A 23,363-nucleotide genomic window follows, 5' to 3' on the forward strand; every position below is an offset into this window, starting at 1 on the left:
ACACCCGCAGCCTGTAACCAGCCTCTCCACCGCCTCACAAAAGGTCAAGCTGCAGAGATCTTCCAGGTACAGCTGGTGCCTTATGTACTGCCAGAATACCGAGGCGTTCTGGGATAACATGTAAAACACAGAGGTGGGAACTAATACAAATACTGTAAGCATGTATCTGTGCTTCACTTGATTATTTTTCTCACGACTTTTTACTTTTGCTCACTACAATTTATTTAAATATATTTACTTTCTACTCTGTACATTTTAATGCTGCCTTCCCTACATCAACACAGATCTCAACCTACATCGATCGGACAATAACACAGAAAAGACGATTCATTGTGGTATATCAATTTTGATTTTATACATTGTTTCAGAGCCTGTGCTTTTATACTTTTTCTTGAGTAAATATGTTGAATCAGTACTTTTACTTGAGTATATTTACTTCAACTTGAGTAAAGAAAGTGTGTACTTTGGCCACCTCTGGCAAAACACCACATTTCTACTGTGTTGCTCTTAAAGACTGTCTGCCTGTAACCAATGGACAAAAATGCACTTCCAGCAATTACACACACTCACACTGTGCAGTGCTTTATCTTTACAGCAATGAGTTTTTCTTATGAGCGAACTCAAATTACCAAAAGCCTGAGATAAGTGGGGCATCAGAGTTCAAACTTAAACAATTAAAGTCCAGGGGAGAGGAATTCCCTTTTATTCGATTTCGTTCCGTACAATTCACTTAGTAGTAATAAGCAGGGGTTGGGGGGGAAAGAGGCGATAAACCATAAACGTTGTGTGAACACAGGGCGGTTATCGACGACAGAGGTTGTTGCTGTAGCGCTGGACCGGGGGACTGAGCTGCGCTGTAGACACAGCTATAAGATAAATGAATGAAAAATAGGAGGGTCCTGGTCGGTAATTACTGTGGATCCTTGGCAGGGAGAGTCACCGGCTAATTAAGCCAATACCTTCATTTGACTCTTAGACAGAGATAAAAAAAATCATGAAAACCTGCCCACCACCCTCCTGTTTCCTATTTCATCTCAATCTCCTGAGCGTCTCAGGGGGCGCAGGGCCCAAGCTCAGACCCCCCCCTCCCTCTGCCTTGCAACACATGGACTTCTGACCTCCTGGCTCCCTTTCAGCTGACACTGCTCATTTATTGCCATATAGCCAATTACTGCCAAACGTGGCCGCGCCATTATTGATAGCTGGGACTCTCTCCAGCCGAGGACCACCAAGGCGACAGGGCGAGAGCCTCACTCTGGAGTTCAAGTGTGTGGCGAGCAGTGTTTACTGTGTATAAGAATCACATGCGAGCCGCACTCACTCAGATGCACGTCGTGTTTTTGGCTTAGCGAGATCAATACTCCAGATTGTCAGGACTGACGCTAAGTAGATTACTAAATGTTTTCCCGAATCAATTTCCATAGCTGTGTGGAAGCAGTGCATGGGAAGTGCAATCTATCATAACATAAAGACCCATCATGTAAAAAGCCTCTAATAAAAAAACCCAGAGGAGATTGAGAGGGGGGCTTAGCACAATTTCCATATTGATTTATCTCGACATGCAGATAGTCATTGATTAAGCCCCTCGAACGTGGTGTACAGCGGCGTAGTATCGCGACGCGGCTTGTACACATTGTTTGTGTCATTATCAGCGCAAATTGTTGCAACTTTATCGTTTCACCGGCACGATTCGCTTCCGACCGATGTCTCCCTGCAGGTGTTAAGAGTCGGGGGAGAGTGGAGGGAGAGAATAAAAAGAAAGTCCAGAGAAGAAGAGAGAGGAGAGTGCTGAAATGGAAAGAAAGTGAGAGGGGCGGAGGGGGTGGATTTCCCTCTGATGTTGCAGGTAATATGGCCTCCACTGGATCAGCCTCTTCATCAGTGACACACAGTAAATTACAAGTGCTTCAAGCAGCTCAGTGAATTATAGTTCATCACTAGGAAAAGCCTCCCCCCTCGCACTCCCTCACCACCGGGGCCCGGGCGTATCAGATCTGCCAGTTAGGATCCAATTAACACCCTGGCCAGAATCATCAGATTGCATGTGTAAGGGCTGGTATAACTCGTTTATTGCTCCCATGTATCTTCTGTCACAAGGTAAATTTGTTGCTGCTACATCAAAGGTCTGAGCTACTTTTTTTTTCTTCTTCTTCTTCTTCCCTTATCCCTCCCTCCCTCCCTCCCGCTCACTTTCTCTTGATCCCCCCCCCCAAACTCAGCTACCTCGCCTTGGGGTTGCATTTCAACTTCTTTTGCATCACAATGATGAACCTGCTCTGTCCTCGAAATTTAGCAATCTTGTCCTGTAGGTGTTGTAAATGCAGCGGGGGGAAAAAAAAAAAAAGAGGGAGAGGTAGAGCACGAGGGAGATGGGGGGATGAGAAAAAAAAACTTGTTTTCTGGTTACAAAAGCAGTAACCAAGGGTGTTTGACTAAAAATGTGCTGACGTTTTTTTTCTTCCTCTTCTTTTTCGTTTTCTCTCTCAGAGTCAACAGAAGTTTTCCTCATGAATAACATAATATCCCCCCCCACTTCTTCGCAGTGATAATTTTTTTTCTCTATTTTCAGATCCAACCAGAGGGGATGCAGCGAAAAGATATATTCATAAATGTAAATGTGAGCTACCTTCCTTTAGCCACGCACACCGGAGTTGGCTAAGCTATACTCAAGCCTAGCGATGCAGCCCTTTTCCCTGCATCTGTGTTCCGGATGAGAGCCAATAAGCAGATGAGAGCTGCTATCGAGATAATATTGGCTCAGTGGCGAGACGCGTGGACCTGACCTTTAAAAAGTGCGACACTTCCTAAGATGGCCCAGTGCCCACGGCCGATGATGTGACTGGCCTGGGCTTGAGGAAACTGGAGAATTTGCAGAAGTCATGACTAAGTCTCCTCCCAGCCGTAAAACCTTAAATATTTTCATTCATGCTTAAGAGTAGAGTGTTGCGCAGCTGGGATTGAGGTTATTAATCTCGTAAAAAAAAGCTTGATAGTGTGAAAGGGGCAGAAAGGTGGTGACAACTCTCACTCGAGGTAAGCTCTTGAGTTTTGTACGCGGAGAATCGGACATTAAATGTAGAGAAGGAGGGTCAGGGAGCAGCTTCAGGCTGTCGTGCCCTCACGAGGCAGGGTAAGAGGGTCAATCCAGACGTTTTATATGTGGAACCTGACATATAGAGGTGGTCGCTGTGTCACGTTAGGACGAGGAGACCTTGTGTGTAAATCTTTGCACCTTCTGCAGTTCATTTTCAGGGAAATGCCCAGAAAATTGGGTCAGGACGTTTTCTGCAGTTCACATATGAAGAACGCAGCAGGACATTTTGCAGGTCAGATGCGTTTACAACAACAGGAAACTGACGCATTCAAGCGAGAGGTGATGCATCAGCAGAGCATGCAGGAAGCAGGAAATGACCACCAATCACATCTTTGTTTGCAGCACATTGACGAGTGCATTGGTTTAAATCACCAGAAGCTCTCGAATCTTGTTGTGTGGCAACTCTTTTTCATCCTGAGATATTTGTATTCTTCCAGTCTTGGATCCATAGTGAGTCTTTCTTCCGGACGAGTGCAGGCAGGAAAAGTTCGGCAAAATGTCTGGAGCAAATGACTCGGATGTCTGATTTCTTGCAAACAGCCCCTCCGGATAATTTCATATCGCGTCTGAAAGCAGCTTCTGATCTATTAAGCTGCTGGAGGTCCAGCTCCTCCCTGTTCTTTACCGATAATGTTTGGTGCCACTAACAAAAACAACTTGCACAAAGTCACTTCTGGCCATGCAAGAAGTTTAAGTGCTGGTGTTTGTGTGTAGACGAATTATGCATGTATGTGTGTGTGTGTGTGTGTGTGTGTGCGTGCGTGCACAAGCGAGCGAAACAACTGTCAGATTCATAGGCCTCTGTAATCCTCTCCGCCTCTCCTTGTCCGCGTTTCTTTATTTGTATTCCAAATGTCAGTGTATAAATGCCTTTCAGAGGGGGATATTGCCACAGAGAGGAGGAGAGCTGGGGGAGAATGGAGCGGGGACGAGAGGGTGTTGTGTGCCCTGGGAGAGCCGTGTAAGCAGCATGGCGGAGGCAGGGGGATTTACAGGGAGAAATAGGTGTTTATTGAGTGCTCCCGTGGGCTTACTGTGTAATAATAGACCTGTCACATTACGCAAATGTGGAGAAGCTGCTTGTGTGTGTGTTTGTATGTGTGTTTGTGGGACTGTTTCTTTCTTTTACGTGTGTGTGTACGCATGTGGATGCCACAGCCTGCCTGCACATCATCAGCTCATGAGAAGCGGCGATGAGCGAGCGGATAGAATTAGTCAAGCGAGAGCCTTTAGCTGCTAATACGTGTAATTAAAACTGCAAGCTGGGGCACTTAGATGCTTGTGTAGTAAATAATTTACATGCCATGATCTATGGATCATTTCCTGCTCTTAAATACCGAAGACTGGAGAACAAGAGGAGAAGGGGAAAAAAAACTGAGCGGGAGAGGATTTATGAGCATCTCTGCCATAAGCAGGATGTCATGGTAATATTAATCCTTTTCCCTCCACTTTCTACTGCGCTAATCATACAAGGGGATCAATGCGCGCTTCCTCCAGTGGAAAATGGTAGTGTGATTGCCATTGACGCTTATCAAGCCCCAAAGTTAATAAAATATTGCACTACAGCATCCATTGTGGCCTCATAATCCAGGTAAATAATGTGGCTTTATTGGATAAACTCCCCACAGATGAGTATAATAGGGGAAAAAATAGATTATAACAATAAGAATGGCAAAACAAGGGGTTTTAAATCAGGTGAGAGTTTCTCCTGCTTTATACTGATATTTGCACAATGGAATATTGCAGAGCTGAAATGTCAGTAGAAATGAGTGGATTCAGTCCCACTGCAGAAAGGATCCACCAGGCCCTGTTTGTGCTCAGTGGGAGACTCGGTGGCACCTCTGCCTGCGATGGCAACTTTTTTGGAACAGAAAGGTGAGGAAGTTATAATGGATGTTAATAAAGGCTGGATCAACAGATGGATTAGTCAAGAGCGGATTGGCGAGACCCTCCTGGTTTTATACTGATTCAAATCACGAGCCGAGGATGGAGTAAGCAATTGAAAATATTCAATATTTACCATGTGCTGGTGTTATTAGAGGCTGAGGTTTGGACGCGGGCTGTTGGTTATAGTGCGCCCAATGCCGCTCTCATTCAATATTGTTTCTCCTGCCATGTATGTATTGTACTTGGCAACTATGGAGGCATTTGTAGATCAGGATCCCATTTGTTTGAGTGCATACGCTTTGGCATGACATAGCCTCAAACAGAGGGAGCGCAATAAGAATTATTTTCTCTCCCACTACAGCTAAATAATTAATTTCCACTCAAATAAACAAACAACCTTGGATAATCCCGATGCCATTATGTGTGAATATAACGATAATATTAATGCTCTTGATGAGGTTGAATTATTTAAATGCAAAAAAAAAAAAGCACGACTGAGGCTTCGCCAACCTTATCTCCTCCCCTGTACGTAATGAGGTACACAGGGGTGTGACTCCAATTGAAGGCGTCGCCATTGTTAAGACTGTGAAAATATCAACGGGTGAGGTTAACGCCAATTTCCCTGTCATTATTGAAATGTGCAGAGCTTCTAATGAGGTGAACCATTGCTCCTTGATATTACTTATTAGCCGAGTGGAGGGCACAAACTCCCACACTTCAATTTCAAATGGCTAAAAATGAATTGAATAATAAAAGAATACTAATAATAAAAACACAGAGCAGATGTCAAGAGGCCTTACGTAATTTGGTGCAAGGAAAAACCAACTAACTGTCTTGTTGACAGAATGAAAATACTCGCTGGTGCGAAAAAAAGTGTTGACACCGTGAAGAAAAGAGGATTGCAGGCAATGTGTTAATGTGCATGTGCAAGTGTGTAGTCAGCGTGTTTTACTCTTCATATCCGTGTGTGTGTGTGTGTGTGTGTGTGCATATGTGTACAAGTGTGACCTTTTCCAAATCACTGACAACAGAAATAGACAGCTGGACGAATCAATAAGGTAAATTAGTGTTGAAGAGTGGAATTGACAGGCAGTTAAAATTAGCCGTCGTCAGGCTGACAAGTCTTTTCAAATATCTATCTAACCACAATGGATCTAGTTAGAAAAGCACATGGATCAAAAAGGTCCTCCATTTTGTCGTCTGACCAAATAACCTTTGGATTTTCTTGAAGTTTGAATTATTGTCAAGTTTGGTGGACAATATACATAGACTATGATACGTAGTCTTTACAATAGGAAGACGTCTCGTGGAGAAAACTTTGCACTCAGAGATCTGTTGTGTTTTTTCTTGTGTCTCTGTGACACTTAGCTTCCTGGGGACTGGCTCGTCTGGCTTTAGGATTCCAATGACAAGTCCGCAGATTGCGTTGGCAAATCAAACACACTTGTGGAGCAGAGGAAATCTTCTTTTTGCGGGAGCATGTATTATGGATGGACTTAAGAGATTAGACGGGGAGCTGCTTTACCTGCAGTGGACGCTGCTTGTCCTGGCTCTTTGGAGATTTCAGGCCACTGCCTGGCTGCTGCAAGAGTAATTGCCTTGCTGCTTGTAGGGCCTGGGAAGGAGAGAACACAAAACAGAAAGGACAGTGTGAAAAAAAACGAGGAGAAGAAAAAACTGATTTCTTGAAACTGACAGTAGAGATAAAAAAATTTAAACCTCTGTCGACACAACTTTCGATTAAGAAAATATCTCCAAACAGACGAGAACATAAAAATGACTTCAAATGTTCAAAAAAGGACGCACATTTGTGGTTTGGTTTGTACACAAGGATACACAAAATGTCAACTAGTGCATTCTGAAAAAGGTGCATTCAGGTGAATTCTGAAGCAACACAGATGCTAAACTATGAACTGACTGCCATCCATACTGGGAATTCTACTGTATAGTGACTTAGGCCTCCTCTACACTAGGGCTGGGCAAGTAACAGAAAACTTATCAAAACCGACATTTATAACCTCTAACCGACCTAATTTTGCTCATGTCGGTTTATAAGGATATTTGTATATATTTAACAGACCTTCGTTTGACTAAATATCTCCCTTCCAATGAGAAAAATGACTATAAATGCTCAAACAAGCACACCACCAGCTGCAAACCTGTAATTAGACATAGCCATTTGCATGTGGACGAGAGGCTGAAACATAAAGGAGAGATTTCGCTTTGCAAGATATCCACATCAGTGTGGACAGGGCCTTAAACCACATCAAGAACACATCCAGATGTGGTTTACAACATGTTCTAGCAACAAATCGCGGAGCTGCGATCAAGAATAAATAGTTAGTGTAGAGCACCACTGAAGAAGAGGGTGGAGGAGGTGCTGAGCTACAGAAGAAAAGAAGAAAAAAAGAGAGATCCACAGTGTCAGTAGAATGGACCTGTCTAGTGTGTGCTCAACTGAAATACCCACTTCTCTCAGCAAATTACTGCCACATTTGCATATTCATAATATCAATTTGAAGTAGAGGCAGCGCCATGTGAAGTGTCTCTGGGAGCTGTAATTAAAGTTGACAAAATCAACATCAGATTACATTTAGAGTGAATTAACAAGCAGCCCAGGTTTTTACACTGTGCATTAAGGGTGCTTGTGAGCAGGGGTGATAGATACAGAGAGATGGGTCGGTGGATAGATGGAGGATAGAGGAAGAGAGAGACCTTCCCCTTTCTAAAGAAATTAGTTCACAGCTGTTTACACATAAAGAATTAAAAAATTTGATTTGTAAATTTGTAAAAAATGTGTTGCCAGACGTGGGGATGATCAGAATCGCAGCAGCTAAGGATGCGGTGTCATTTATATCTCTGGGGTTTGATGGGATTACAGATCTCCTCCCATCCAGCTGCGTGTACCGACCGTGTGTGTGTGACTGCTCTAGCTGCAGCTTCACAGGTACGGCGGCAGCTGGGCGAGCAGCTTCACTCCCGTTCTTCAAGAGCGCACGGATAAAAGACGTCTGCTCGAAAAGGAACATTGTGCACAGCTGCTACTACTGCTGCTGCTGCTGCTCCGCACAGTCGTATATCGTGTATTCTTTAGGCCCACGAGCATCAAGTGGGAGAGGAGAGGGGGGAAAAACATGTATGCGCACACACACACACACACACACACACAACACAACAACTTCACAGGTGTTTCTTTTTTGAGGAAAAAAGAAGAGGACGAGTAGGAGGGGAAGCAATGAGAGATGGAGAGTGACACTTCCTCAGGAATCAGGGGTGCTCGTTTTTATTTTTCCTGGTGCTTGCCAGTATCCATGACAACAGCTGCCTTGACGGGGCGTGCATATGGCGCGGCTCTTGCCAGCTGGTGGGAACAATGTTTGAACTAGTACATTGAGATCCTGAGCAAACAGGGGGAGAAGAAGGGAGACAGAGGGGAGGTGTCGAAAAAAATGAGAGAGAGAGCACGAGAGGAGGGGAGAGGCAAAAAAAAAAAAAAAAAAAGTTGCCACGTCTTAACCCCTCAGGGAACGTAGCCACCCCCCTGATCAATTATGAAAAGAGAAAGCTGGGGGGGGGTGCATGGAGAGGTGGTGAATCCGTCTGTCTGGCTGCTCGGGAGGAGCCAGACTTTCTGAACTCGAGTAAACAAACATTACACTTGCACTGGGTCCTAACTGCATTGATCTGTCTCCTTGGTAAGAGCCTAGTCGCCAATGCTTTATATGTGTGTGTGTGTGTGTGTAGTGTGACATCTGTAATCTGAGTCTTCCTTCAGCACACACACACACACAAAAAGTAGCTTGTAGCACCTGCAGCAGGCGAGCACACACACACAGACAGGAAATCAAACACGGCGCCTGACTTGAACCAAACACAAAAGACAAAACAAATTCCTCGAACGTAGCCAATCACGTCAGTAATTAAAGCGCGGCCTAAATGATCTCGCCATGATTGGTGAATCAAAGTAATTATAAGGCTTATTGAGTCCCGCACACTGTAGTTAGAGGGGAGGCTGCTTGATGAGAGCGAGGCGAGGTAGCCGTCTGGAGGAAATGTTTATTCGTGTGTGAATCAACACTAACTTGCCGCGTTGTACCCAAAGTCAAAAGAGATGCCCGGTGTATTATGCACAGTCAGGAGTGTAAAGAAAAGGGATGTTTGTAGCTGTGCTCACTGCCGGGTAAACATGGCAGGAGGTGCAGGTATGAGAGGTGATGCAAAACTACAACTAGTCTGCAAAGAAGAAGTGCTTCTCCAAACATAACAGACCTCATTAACAGCGGCCAAACTTTTCCAGAGCGGTTTGTCAAGCCTCAAACTGTCTGTCACCTCTTCTGCGAAAGTGGGGTTAGCCATTTTCCTGAGAGAAAACAGACAGAAAGGCCTGTCCCCCTCACTTTTGCCCGCTCTGAGTATTCAGCCATTACAGTAAAAAGCACCAATTTGTGCCGCCCACTTCCCACTCCACGTCGATGGCGAGCCGGAGCCCACCTCAAAGCGCGGAAAAGCGCAGAATGCCAAGAAAAGTCATCAAAAGTTTGCTGGAGAGCTGCTGCCGCTGCAGCGGCGGACAAAAACACAGACCGAGTGCAGAAGCGCCGTCTATTTAACCTGGGTTGCTATGCACGGAAAAATGACATCCCCTGGTCTATTAATGCACACATTGTATAAACAGCCCAATGTGACACATTCTTCAGAATGAGAGAGCTGGCCAGACAGAGAGAGAGAGAGAGAGAGAGAGAGAGAAGAGAAAAAAGAGCCAGGCCCGCTATATAAATAACAAGGCACTCAGAGGCATATTTGATGTTGATATCCATCACTGAGGTTGGAAAGGAGGAAGAAAATAAGACGGGGAAAATAACACACAGAGCGACCGAGACCGCGACACGGGGATCCTTATGAAAATAAGATTCAGCCCAAATGGATCTGGTGTAATTGGTTTCAGATAGTGAGGTCAGGAGAAAGGCGATACGGGCGACTATTATGCGAAACGGACTAAGAAACAAGAATGTTTACACAGGCATTCCTCTGCTACATTAATAGGCATGCAGACATCACCGGAGAGAGGGGGAGAGTGAGGAGAGACTGACAGAGAGGAGGAGAGTGAAAAAAAGAAACATCAGCCATCCATTCATCCCTCTATTCTCTACTCTCCCATGTCCCAGTGTTTGGAGTCTATACAAAACAGGGTAATAAGGAACACATATCACAATGCACCTTTGTAAGGAGCATGCAAAGATCTTAAACAAGCATGAAATACATTAGCGGGGGCCCTGCAATACCAAGCCAAACCATTACAAATCTGCAGATTGGTTATTGTGTGCGCGGCACAGGTGGGGTGAGGAAATAAGCCATCCGCTAAGAATGTCACTCTTTCAAATCCACCTGGAGACTGTGTGATATGCAGCCACGGCATTGGAATTGGATATATCTGAGGGGAGTGTGACATTGTGTTTGGACAGTGCAGATCACTTCGTGGCGTGGGTCACATTGGGAGTTTGTCGTTATTAGGGGGATATAGCAGATGTTGGATGATGATGACACGGGTATGAAACAAGCCACCCAGTAACAGGTACGTGTTTGCGGCGGCCCGGCCTCCGCAGGATGATGAGAAGTAACTGCAAACATGGGCCATCAATTGTTGATCAATGAGAAATGAGTTGGATCGCGATGACGCTGTGTTTCTGTGGCGTGTAAAAAATGTGTTATATGTGTATGCGTGTGTGTGTATGGGTGTGTTTGTGTGTGTGTGTGTCTGTCACAAGGAGTAAAGGGCTGCTGTTCAACACTAGGCTGTCGGCCAGAACGACTCCAGTCACGCTGACAGCTCTGACAACTCCCCCTCCCACACACACACACACACTCTCTCTCTGATGTGTACACTTACAAACACACACACATACACACAGCACTGCACCAGGCTTATCTATCTTTGCTTCCAGAAAACACAAAAACAAAACAAAAGAGGCAAAAAAAGGAAAAGTGTGACACTTTTACAAGCTTGGGGTGGGGGTCCTGAATGCTACGGAAAACAAGGCACAAACAGTTTAAGCTGAACAAACAAACATGGCTGATTGGACCGAGGCTGCGGGGGGGAGATATACGCTGACACTCCACACCAAAATATTTACACCTTATCTTCTTATATAAGTGGATTCGGGGCAGATGGATGGATGGCTACGGATTTGGAGGGGTTGACTGGAGAGGATAGACAAATGAGAAGAGAGAGAGGGTGGGGGGAGGAAGAAGAATAACATGTCCCAAACAATGTGTGAATGCAAAAGTGGGGTTTGTGAGTTTGTGAAAACAAGTAAAGTGCGACCAGGGAATATATTGTAACCGACCCTAAATGGTCTGCATAAAAGAATTGAAGGGATGAGCCCAGATCACAGAAATTGTTTGTGTCTACAACAGACAAATCCTGAGAAAAGTGTCCCACATCATCGCTTGGGTTGTAAAAATGCTGCTTTCAGACGTGCCAGTCCCCTCGTAAAATGTTGGGAAAATATCAGCACAGGCCCATGTGAAATACATTAGCAAAATGATCAGAAAATTCCCTGCGAGTGAGTGGGTGTGTGTTGTTGACGTGTCCAACATGTGACGGACACAAATACAAATATCTGAGGACGACAAAGAAGAGCCAAAGATTTCAACTGATTCGAGAGCTGTTGGTGATAAGGACAGGTTGGAATCATGTCCTGCACCCTACATGCTCTCGGACGCACCACTCCTCGCCTGAAGGTTCGGGATATTTTCCTTAAAAAACAGTTATGTGAGGAGCAAAGGGTAACACTGATTCCTGCTGTACCGGTGAGAGCAACAAACAATAGAGTGGTGCATGGGAAATAAATGCATGTGATGATTCCAGAAGAGCCCAGATGGGTTCTTCAATCGCTCACTGGAAAATGAATGCCGTCACCCAGACTGTTTTGAGATCAGGCCAACGCTTGATGTGCGTGGACTTCCATTCAACTGAAGTGACGCAGCCACAGGAGTAGAAAGACTCCCATCCTTTCATAAAGGTCAGAGCTGGTGCCTCAATAATGGCTGCAGATTCAGATCCCATATTGCCTCCACAAAGCCACCATGGAGCATAATGCACATGTGGATCCAGTCACCTTTGCATGGTTGAGTACTTGAAAAAGGGGAATAAAAAATAATGACTCCTTGACTGCAGTTGCAGACGCAGAGGAGGAGATGGCGGAGATGCAGGAATGCAAAAAAAGAAACTGCACACACTGACCAAAACAGGACTTTATGCAACATGACAAAACTGGATTTATTTTTTTAAGAAATGTGAAAGAAAAAGGTTCTCTCTACGTGAGAATAGGGAAGACAAGAGGTTGCATTTCAGAGCATATCTTGCTCATTTAGACCAGATGCAACTTTGCTTGTATAAACCTCTAAGGCTGTGAGCGACATTTGTCTGCTTCTCCCTTTAGAGCCTGATGAGACATGTACTTTTTAAAAGTAGCATTTCAGTTGATGGTTTCAAACAATCTTTCAGAGTCGCTTTATATTCAGCACCTTAGGTCTTAATGGGTTAAATGACAAGGGTATAAGAAAATCCAAAAGGTAGTTGCCGTTCTGCTCCCTCCCTATTTGACCAAGGATCATCTGGCTCCAATAATCAATGGGATGGTGGCGAGCAGGAAACCAAAATCTGACAAAGTCCCAACAGAAACCTTCTCATATGGTGCTTTCATGCGAAACTGGAGCGAAACCAAAGTGAAAGAAACGAGGGAGGAAAAGAAGAATTTGGAAAGTATGTAGGAGTAATGAGCATTTGAATGTATGACTCAATAAATCAACAGTCTGCAGTGAACAAGGGAGGGGGAAGAAAAAAAAAAAGGGAGGCGGAGGAGTAAGGTCCGTGGAGAATCTGCTTGGACCTCAGGAACAGAGGTAAAACTATCCAGGAGAACAATGGGCTCCTGTGTTCCACTCTGCTATCTCCGTGTCTGAGATTTCAGCTACTTCAGCTTCCTCTGTCTGTATCCGAGCATTAAAATGCACTTTGTCTCGTCTTCATTTGTTGTCTTAGCCTCTTTATTCTTCCCTAAACCCTACATATTGATCGCTTACTCTCTTCAACTCCTTTGAATTCAACTCAACTCTTTCTCTCTCACCTTCCCCCCCCTCTCCACACGCTCAAATCACATTATTCATTTCTTACCCTCATCTTTCCTCACACACACACACTCATAGACGCACACAAACACGTCTCCCACCCTTTGTTTATTGATTCTCTAGATTAAAAATTCCTAGGGTGGAGGATTGTAACACACAAGCATCAAATTATTTTTGGGCTGTGCTTATTTGCCTTTCCCTTGCATCTATTTGGCCTGTGTCTGTAGACAATTATGCCGACCCAGCCCCAGACTCAGGTGCTAATAATGAAGGACAAATAGAATCATATGTGTAAACTTCCCCCACTGATGAAAATTTATATTAACTTTCTGCCACAGTAAACAGAGCTGCATAGCTACACCCTCCCGGGAGGATTGACAAGATGAATTTGCTCGCTGCTACCCCAGGAAGGAAAGAGAGAGATGTGCGGTGGGGAGTACTGGAGGGGCGTCTGGCTGTATTGTGTAACCTCTCACTTATTTTTTTAGACGAAACACGGGTCTGTTTTGCCCATTGCACATAAAGCGAGTGTGTTTATGTCTGTGAGGGAGAGTTGAAGGGTGCATATGTTTATTTATATATATGTGCGCTAATATGTATGTGTCTGCAGAGACGCGGGAGGCCGCATGCCAGCAATAACAGCGAGCGTGGCCTGCCGTCGCTAACATTCACTCACATCCCGACCTCCTGCTGCTGTTCTGTGCAAACACAATGATATATCTGTTTGAGCACGGGAGAATAAACGTAAGTAACGTGAAATGAAATTTTAAACAAGAGTGCTTTGTCTAACGGAAATAAAAAAATATATATATACACATTTTTATCAGGTCTGAAAGTTGGAGCATAAAATTGGCTAAACTCAAATCCAGATGTCTTCACTGCTTCTGTTCGTCAGACGTTCTTCTGTCCATTGTCTCGGAGCATCTCTTTCCATGCTTCATTACTTATGAAATCCAATTTACCCCGACAATGCACCTGCTTCCTTTGCTCTGTCTCCGCTGGTGGCTTTAGCAAGTCTACTATGACCCGTGCTGCATTGCTGCGTTTAGATAAGGTGACAGCAGGCCCATTGAGCGACGCTTTTTTTATCTACCGCTGCTTTTAGGGAAGTCCTTTAGAGCCAGATGACGGAGAAAGCTCCACAATAAACTATCACAAAGAGACAGAGAGGAGGGAAAATAGAGACGGAAGAAGAGCTCGTCCAAGGCGTGTGTGTGGGTGGGAGAAGAGAGAGGTGTGTGTGTGTTCGAGGCGGACAGTCCATGCGTGTGTTAGAGAGGTCAAGTGATCTCTTAGCAAAAGCAAAGCTGGCATGAGCCACGTGTGTTGGACTGTGCAGCCCTGCAGCCACACATAAGAAAAAAGAAAAACACAAACAGACACATTCTGTCAGCATTACACGCTTTCTCTTTACTGAAGCGCTTGATTTCCTCTTCAGGTGATTATGATCCCCCTCTTTTCACAGTTCCAGACGAGTGGAGGTCAAACAGCTGGATGAATACCCAATATGAAATGTTGCGTTCAAGCCAGACGTGGTTCATTTGGAAAAGGAGGCTGAGTCCACGGGAAATAAATGGAATTGTGGGATTGGGAAAAGACATCAATCGCTTTGACTTAGTTGCTTATAAGAAAAGCGATAATCATGTGAACTGAATGGACTGGACGATACTACTGTCCAGAGAAGAAGCTAAAATATCCTGGATATGAACACTGACATCTTGTGCATTTGGAGCCAGAGTCTGCACAGTACCGATGCAGGGTGGAGCAGTGGTAGCAAGGTCCCACCAACACATGCACTTGGCCAATTGTGAGTCAATCTCAGCTGTCTATCAAGATGTTGTGGTAGCATCAAATAACAAACTAAAACCAAACCTACTGAAAAATTTGCACTTTAACAGAATTCATCTTTGCAAAATATGTATTTGACGTGTACTTTGACTTTTGAGTTTCGAAAGCCCATCTGTTAATGTAGAGGAGGCTGCATTTGTGACCTACACTGCAGCCAGCCATCAGGGGGGCGATCAAGACATTTTAGCCTCAATTTGGGGAGCCTATAGTAGAAACAGCTGTCTGTATGATATGATATGTATATAAATTATATATATATCCAGGGAACAGCTGTATTTCAGTGCAAACTGGGGGTTTTCTCATCCTTCTTGTCAGTGGATCAGACAGAATGAAGTTGTTTTTCACAGCGCTCGTGTCTGTCTTTGTTGACAAGGCCTTATTAAGAGGCTCCCACTCCAAAAAACATGGCCAGAGGCGACTAGTAATCTGACTGTGGCACCAGAGAGCAAGCAGCTGCCGAGGAGCCGACTTGTTTTGTGCGGAATGCCAATATCAATAGATGCTGTTGAAACGATCAATGTGCTGACACAAACGTGTGCATATGTGCTATGTACACAAAAAGACACATTCACAAACAAAGATGGGCAAATAAAAAGGTTGGGTAAGCCCTGGCTGGCCCATCTCAGCTGCTGCATGCTGGGTAGGTAACACACAGCATGCATACAAAACACAAAACAATGATTAGGAAGAAAACTGGAAGGCTGTGATGCATGTTTTGCAATTCTGAACTCATGGAGACATAATTAAGAGGAGATGTGTGTGAGGACGGAAATGTCTGAAAGAGTTGGACATGACAGTAAACAGATTTTACCCCCCCAGCTCCCTAAGACAGAGGCTGTGTAATGACCGATAGAGCTGATGTGTGAATGGAGCAGGTCACTGTCAGGACAATTCACAGTGAGCGTGTGGATGATGGTTTCTATCCTGACGCCAGCACACATTACCCAGTCGCCACCTCTCCTCTAAACCAAACTTATTTCCAGTGGTCGAGAACAGGTCTCAAACGGACAATGTCCAGACTCTGCACACTGTCCAGAGTTCAAATAAAGTTTGAGTGACTGGCACTGTCACCTAAGTGCAACTACACTCGATTCTTACTTTTTCCACTTTTTACTTGGCACTACTTAAGCATCGGCCCTGCATTATAACCAATGTCAATTAAAAGCCCCACTGCTCTGTGCCTGTGTGTTGACTCCAGCAACCCAAGCCTGCATGTCTGTTTAGTGCATGTGTATAAGACTCCGTCCTGGGAGCTCTGCTGATGCAGGTCAATAGTATGAGTGTCTGTCTGTCTCTTCCTGCAAAGCTGCAGAGGTTAAGTGCTGAGTGTTGCTCATGTTGCTGGTTGTGAAGAGAGAGCACCCTAAGGTCCTCATCTCTTGGCCTTCAGCCTTAGTGACAACATTAACTGCTGTAAACAGCACAATTTCAAACTTTTACTGTCTCCAATATCAGGTAGGAGGAGGAAACTTGATTGATACTTGTTTCCTACTACTAGAGCAAGTCAGGACAGACATTTAGTGGTCATTACATCGTTTATAAAAGTTTATGTGACTCCTCGTTCTCGCAGTTAGCCCCCCGGTCTCCTCAGTGAGGTTGGGCTCCATTTAAAGTGATATATCTTTCAATGACTACCACACTTCCCCCAAAGATCAACTCAATAAATAGCTACAACCATCTGCCTGTGGAGGAGGCCATGGATCACGCTCACCTCCCTTCCCCTCTTTCTCTCTCTTCGCTTATGGAACACTTCTCTCCACTCCTCCTCCTCCTCCTTTCTTCCTCCCTCCATTGTACCTTGGTGATTGTCTCACGAATATTCCAATTACAGTGATGTGCATTTGACCTTTAAGTGAGCTGGAGGAGATATAGTTATCCGGCTTCCACTCTGACACTCGGCATCTATCAATCAGCTGTTACACGCCAACACAACCACCACTAGAATGTGTGTTTGCATGTTTGTGTGTGTGTGTAATGCGAGGAAGGTGTAGAAGGAGAGCTATCGCAGTGGAGAGAGTGTGATAAGAATGCAAAAATTCATAAGGTTTGTGTGGGAATGCATGAACGTACACCACCTCACACACACGCAGAAGCAGAGAGAGAGAGATGTTAAACATTTTTCTTTAATCTGGAACCAGCCTGACTGAACCTTGCCTCCATAAACAAAGCCTTTCCCAACAGCATCCTATATCACGCTTCTGAGAACAAGCGAGCCGAGTCATACTTCTTCAGTTTCATTCATTCGCCGCCTTCTCCGAAGGGCTAATCTACATCTTTCATTGAATCAAGAATGGAAATTCACAAGAAATGCTTCTTTTTCAATTTCATGCTAAAGTAGCTCAAGTTAGTGGATGTAATTTCTCCTAACAAGAAAATTTATCACTCTGTTGCACACTTAGTTTGGCTATGTGAGAAAAAAAGGCCTCCTTTCTGCATTTTTTTTTTCTTTCTTGGGCTTTGATAAATGTGCCAAAAGCATGATCACTCCCTTCACAGCACTCCATACAAGGACAGAACAATTACAGATTTAAAAAAATAAAAACCTCCAGTTGAAAATTTGTATGAAAGATAAATGACATATCATTTAGGGCTGCGGTGGAGGCATTACAAATTTAAGGAGGTTGTTTTACACATATTGTCGAGACCGCAACTTGTGAGTTACGTCATTGTGCTCTTTCCGTACGCTTTGTGTTGGCTATCAGTGTCTGAACAGAGAGGGGGGAAAAAAACAAGCAGTTCCTCCAGTGATTAATAGAGGGATTCTCTCCTCATACATTTAAAACTTCTGCCAACAAAGACGTATTTCCTCACTGCAACAGAATTTCTGGGGAGGAAAAAAACCCAATCCATTTGAAGTTTTGAGCAAATTATGATTATCAGGTTCACGCTGAAATGGATGATGAAGTCCAAACAGGTGACAGAGGAGAATAGTATGACTGAAATAATACCACGCATGGTCAGGCCACCTGCCTAATGTATATTTATCTTGTAAACTTCTGATAAATGCATATGCAGAAACAATCAAATCTCCGGGTTTCCATTGGAAGATTCTGTGCCGCGGGCTCAAGCGTGAAACCAATATCAGCTTAGTGTCTAGTCGAGCTTGAAGTGCTGCGCCCGGCCCGCAAAGCATGTTCTACATATGCTCGCGGGCGTCTTTTTTTATCAGGGTGGAACAAGCAGATTTCCACTGCTGTCGCCGATCAATTCGTGTGAGTTAAGTCGCCGGGTGTGGGGTAAATAAGCAGCGGTTAGGTCCTGATGAGGAATGGCAGGCTGTCTGAGCATGGGGGGGCATAGGCTGAAGAGATGCAGGCCTTTCTGTATCTCAGACTCCCATCATTAACCTCACATGAGAGAACGTCTGATCCTCTGAACCTGACCAAAACTAATATTAAGTCCTTTTACGCAGATTCTGATTAATCTTTGTCACAAGCCAAACTCTTGGTTGTATTTGCACTAGATACTGATACCAGCATCGGAAGAACTTGAATCTATGTATAGATCCAATACCACTTCTCTAAAATAGTTTCACCCACATTAATTTTCCCAGAAATCACTTCTTCTTAGCTGCTCCAAAGCAGATGTTGCACAGTACTGCTACTGACAAATACTGTTTTTAGAGCAGCAAAGAGGAAGTGATTTCCGGTTATGTAACCCAATATTTCACACTGGAAAGTCCCACAAGTGAAACGCGAGGGTTGTTGTGTTTTCAGAGATTTATTTATTTGTGTTCTTTTTCAGTTATGACTGCCAAACTATAAAAATAAAAACTTCTATGACATTCATTCTTTGTGTGTATTTATTGAGTCATCACTTCCATACAGGGCTGTTAGCATAGAGCTGTTAAAACACGTTATGTAAGTTCTTATTTATCTCGGTATTGGCTGATACATAAAGCCCAAGTATCAGGAAGGGAAAAATGGTATCTGAACTTCAATTATTTGCACACATTTAAAAATACAGCACCTAATATTGTAAAGTTGTAAGTGATAAAGATGTCAGTCCACCTTGACAGTGAATGGAGGACCTGACCTTGACTGATACACTGTAAAATCCTGCAGCTTCACTTCTAAAGCCTGCAGTGAAGAGAGCCAAAGCCGGCGCTAAGTGACATGTCAGTCAGTATCGTCTGTTTGGAGCCTCCAATTCCCCACGGCCGCAGCTTATTTACTGCATTTGTATGAAAAGCTGCGAAGAGGAGACGGGCTGAGAGCGCGACTGGCTCTCTTACATATGTATACAGTGTTTGGAGGCTACGCCGCAAAGAGCATCTCCCCTTGCAGCCTGATAGCGTTGCAACTACAAACAACTTGGGAGGAGGATAGAGCCATTTATGCATTCAAAAAAAAAGAAAAGAAAAATGGGTCAGGGGATGAAGGTAATCGGAGCAAGCAAGGAGTGTTAACAAACGCGACATAAAAAATATGATACCTGGAATCTGTTTAGCAGAGATTCTGGGCCGCGCATTAGAGAACGAGAGCACCGGTGACATTAAAGATGCTGCTAGTCGTCTTCTTAACCAGATTTGAAGTCATTTTAATATTAGTTACAGGAGGGGAGGTGGGGGTACACAACAAACCACCGGGCAGGCGTTTCAGAGTCTGATTTGTTACTATTCATGGCTAAAGCGGAGAGGAACTGTAATACTAGACATGCTTGTTAAATTCACAACACTCCAAAGCTGCCTTCTAGCAAATCCTGTCTTTTGGTTGTCAGCTTAAGTCACCCTGGCATATGCATATGTAGGATTTTTAAGCTCTGTTAAATGGATAGCGGTGTCGTGGCCTATCAAATGACTATAAGCTACTTGGCTTTTTTTTTTTTTTCGGGTGGGGGGGAGAGGGGACCATTTACAGAAAAGGCAGGCAGCAAAGCGTTACCTTGTATGCATCGGAAAAACACACCACACGCGTTTCCTCCATCCTTCTCTTAACTCCACATTAGGGCAAAACAGGAGCCATTTACATGTATGTATTCAGACCGTGTGTGACAGTAACACTCCAACCAGCCATATTAATGACTGGTACTCTGTTTAAGCCAACAACAGGGGAGTGGCAACAAACAATGACAGAATGCCTGTTTTCGCTTGTGAGGCCGCTGAAGATGATACACCATTCACCACAGAGGCAGTTCGCCAATAAATTATCGCGGAGGGTATTGAGCCGAAGCAATCGCTCAGGTCCTTTAGAGTACGCAAGTCAGTGTGTGTTTGTATGTGTGTGTGCACTCCTGTATATGTGTTTGTGCTTGTGCGAGTGGACTTATAGATCCAGTCCCATTTATTTTCCCAGAGCTAGAGCGGGGCAGTTAGGGAGGCGTAAAAGGAAATGAGTTGTGAAGTGGCCATTGATCCCGACCGGCACTAGGGTTGACTAGAGGACTGCAGGACTATTGGTGACTGTATGTGCTATACTGAATGACTGCCTCTTATTTACACTGAGGTAGTTAACCCTGGCCCACTTCCTTTGTCACAGGCCTAATGTGCAACACAGGAGGAAAAGAGGAAGCAATGTGTCAGGTCAAAGAAAAGGCCTTATCTAGGCTGAATACCAACTGAACACATTTCCATTAACTTAACCCATTTACACCGGATGAAACATATGTTAGGATATGGAATGTGACGCACGTGTGTACATACCCTGAAGACCAGATGGGACATATATGCATGTATATACCTTTAACACCGGATGGGACATAAGACACTTGACTGATGAAGTGCATTGTGATTCATCTCTTCAGAAAACACTGAGGTTCCAGGTGGTCGTTCATAAACAATGCTTAGGTTTTAAAGTGCATTTCTATTCGCCGCCTTAGGTCTTGATGGGTTAATGTACACATGCTTTCTGTATTATGTTCTATTTGATTTCTTATGAGCAACAAAAGTCACAATAAGTGACCTCCGCATTTGATATCCTGCATTCACACAAAGTAGAATCTGTTTTCTACCTGTGTCCCCCTCAGCCCCACTCTGCCCTCGCTACAGCTCCCGACCACTTGAGCATAAAATACCCATAAGCATTTATTTCCAGCAGATTTCACTCAGTATCTCTCTCATCCTCTCTTCTCAATTCCTCCATCGCTCACCCCCCCTCCTCTCGTACTGTCCCCTTTCTCCTCGTCTCTCTTTCAAGCCTTGCAGCTTGACATTTCGCCACGCTCTCGGGGGACTCCTGGCACGAAATGGAGTTACTGGGAGAGCGCCACTGTAAATTCCAGGAGGCCACATGTAATGTGTCTTAAACATAGATGGACAGCCCAGGTTTCAAGGAACCGACGAATGAGACGGAGAGAAAAAAAACGCGGCGAGACAGAGTGAGAGGAGGAGGAAGAAGAGGTTGGCGTCTAGATAGATAATAGAATAATACTGTGTTTTGTCTGGGGAAGAGTGAGCAAACAGAAGCCATGCTGTCATTCACACCCTATATCTTTAGTGTCATCGCAGAGGGGGAAACTACAGGCCTATATGTCACAGGCCTGTATGTACCATTCTGCAGACTTGAAATAAAAATAGGGGACGGCTTTCATTGTAAATAAGTCAGACATGAGGATTGCGGAGAGGGGGTCTTTTCAATGAAAGGGGGAATAATTTTACAAAGACATACAGCACATGCTGCTTCTCTTATGCGTCTCCAGCCTTTAACAGAAAAAAAACCTTATCTCGGCGAAGATGATGAGGATGGTGAACAAAAGATGCCTTTATGAAATCGTTCATATTTCAGCAGAGGTCTTTCTCCTGTCCTGAGAGGTGATTGATGTGTCAGGCCAGGGCTGGTGTCTTATTTACACAGTTGAGTGGGGCAATCTCAGGCCTGGAAGATAAACCTAATGAGCTTCTTTGTGTAAGGGTGCAAATGAGAGACACCGTCCTCCCTCCCTCCCTCCGCTCCCTCCCTCCTTCCCTTTTCCATCCAAAGGGACAGTCTGGGTGATTAGGCCTTAAAATTATGCTCAAGGGCAAAGCCCAGATTTGCATCTTAGGTGTGTGTGTGTGTGTGTGTGTGTGTGTGTGTGTGTGACAAAGTCGACACCAAGAAAAAGACAGAGAGGCAGGTGAAGGGCAGAGAGAAAAAGATGCTTGAGGCTCGTTTGTGGGAGGTGATGGTGTGTGTCAGTGTTTTAGAGAGTGTGAGTATTTACCGATGCTAAACAACAAACTTGAGTTGTTGTAAAAAGGAGGTGAGCTCACATCCGTCAAATGAGCATGCACACACACATGCACACACATACACACACAATCATTTTGTCCTTTGTCTGTGGGGTAACTTTATCCCTAATGACTTTCATTTTTTTGGGGAAATTTCATTTGCCCCTAAACCCTAAATATTACCCATCACTTGCTGTCAGATTCCTCATCCCTTCCATTTCCTCCAGCTAAACAGCCAGGGAGCCAGGTTAATTGCTGTCACTCTCAAGTTGGACCACTGCCTAGCTCTCGTGTAGCGACAGGGGTAGCCGAGAAGAAAGATGGCACCTGGGCGCACTTATTGTAATTCCTGTCAAACTGCTGCAGTCATGTAAATGGGGTTGGGATCGTTTGCATATTTGCTGCATCATGTGCCTCAGGAAAACACTAAAAAACGCACATCCGATCAGTTTGTACACAACATGTGCACCTCTGCTGCAGTCGCTTATAAACTGCAGTTTTGTGCACAAGTAAATAAATATTTGTCCAAGTACAAATGAATGTAACATAAAAAGATAAAGGTCAACGACTAAGGTTTATGTTGTTGTTTGTGAAATGTCAGGCATGGACAACATTACTGCTTCCCAAGTGAATCCAAAGGGTCTTGATCGCCAACTGGTGGCTGGCTGCAGTATATGTCATTAAACCTGCCTTCGTTTCTGAATAATGGGAGGAAGTGGAGACGCATTGTTTATAATTATATACAGTCTATGAGTTGTAGTAACAGACGGTTGTCTCCACAGAACACCCATGGGTCTTTGGTTAAATCTCCTGACCCGACCACAATATATAAACCATGGCCTCCATCTTGCTCTGAATACACTACCTACAGCAGCGAGCCCATTTAGAGGAGGAAGTAGTCCAGAGTATTGGCTCATCAATCCCACTGATAACCCTGGCAGGATTAAGTCTACAGACCACTGTAATCAACTAACAGGCTCATTATGGACATTATGGTATGGATCCAAAGATCAATGTATGGCCCCCATGTACAGCATATGGTATTAAAACATAGAGCTGTCTGGGGTCAATGATAAACTGATTGAGACTATAAGCTCAGCATATTTTTTTGCTCTTATTTTAACAAGGGGGCTTTTATAGTGATCGTTTTAGCATAGTAATTAGGGTTGTGTAACATTCATCATTTGCTCTGATACATATCTGTCGCTGGCAAATTGCAATCAGATACAGTGGGTATCTAATCTGTGATCTCAAATC

The 23,363-nt window shown here is 44.3% G+C and overlaps 1 protein-coding gene across 15 annotated transcripts in view; it reads right to left on the reverse strand.

Moving 5' to 3' along the window:
• The window catches only part of foxp2 (forkhead box P2), a 103,442-nt gene that overhangs the window by 35,765 nt on the left and 44,314 nt on the right, over nucleotides 1-23,363 (reverse strand). For all 15 annotated transcript variants that reach the window (XM_069519384.1, XM_069519379.1, XM_069519381.1 and 12 more), the window contains one exon: nucleotides 6,507-6,596. Coding sequence is in view for 12 of the 15 variants with exons in the window: in XM_069519379.1 (XP_069375480.1) it covers nucleotides 6,507-6,596 (90 nt within the window). In the remaining 3 variants the exon portion in view is untranslated. The remainder of the gene's footprint in view (nucleotides 1-6,506; nucleotides 6,597-23,363) is intronic.

This window comes from Paralichthys olivaceus, chromosome 23, assembly GCF_024713975.1.
Source record: "Paralichthys olivaceus isolate ysfri-2021 chromosome 23, ASM2471397v2, whole genome shotgun sequence".
NCBI lineage: Eukaryota > Metazoa > Chordata > Actinopteri > Pleuronectiformes > Paralichthyidae > Paralichthys > Paralichthys olivaceus.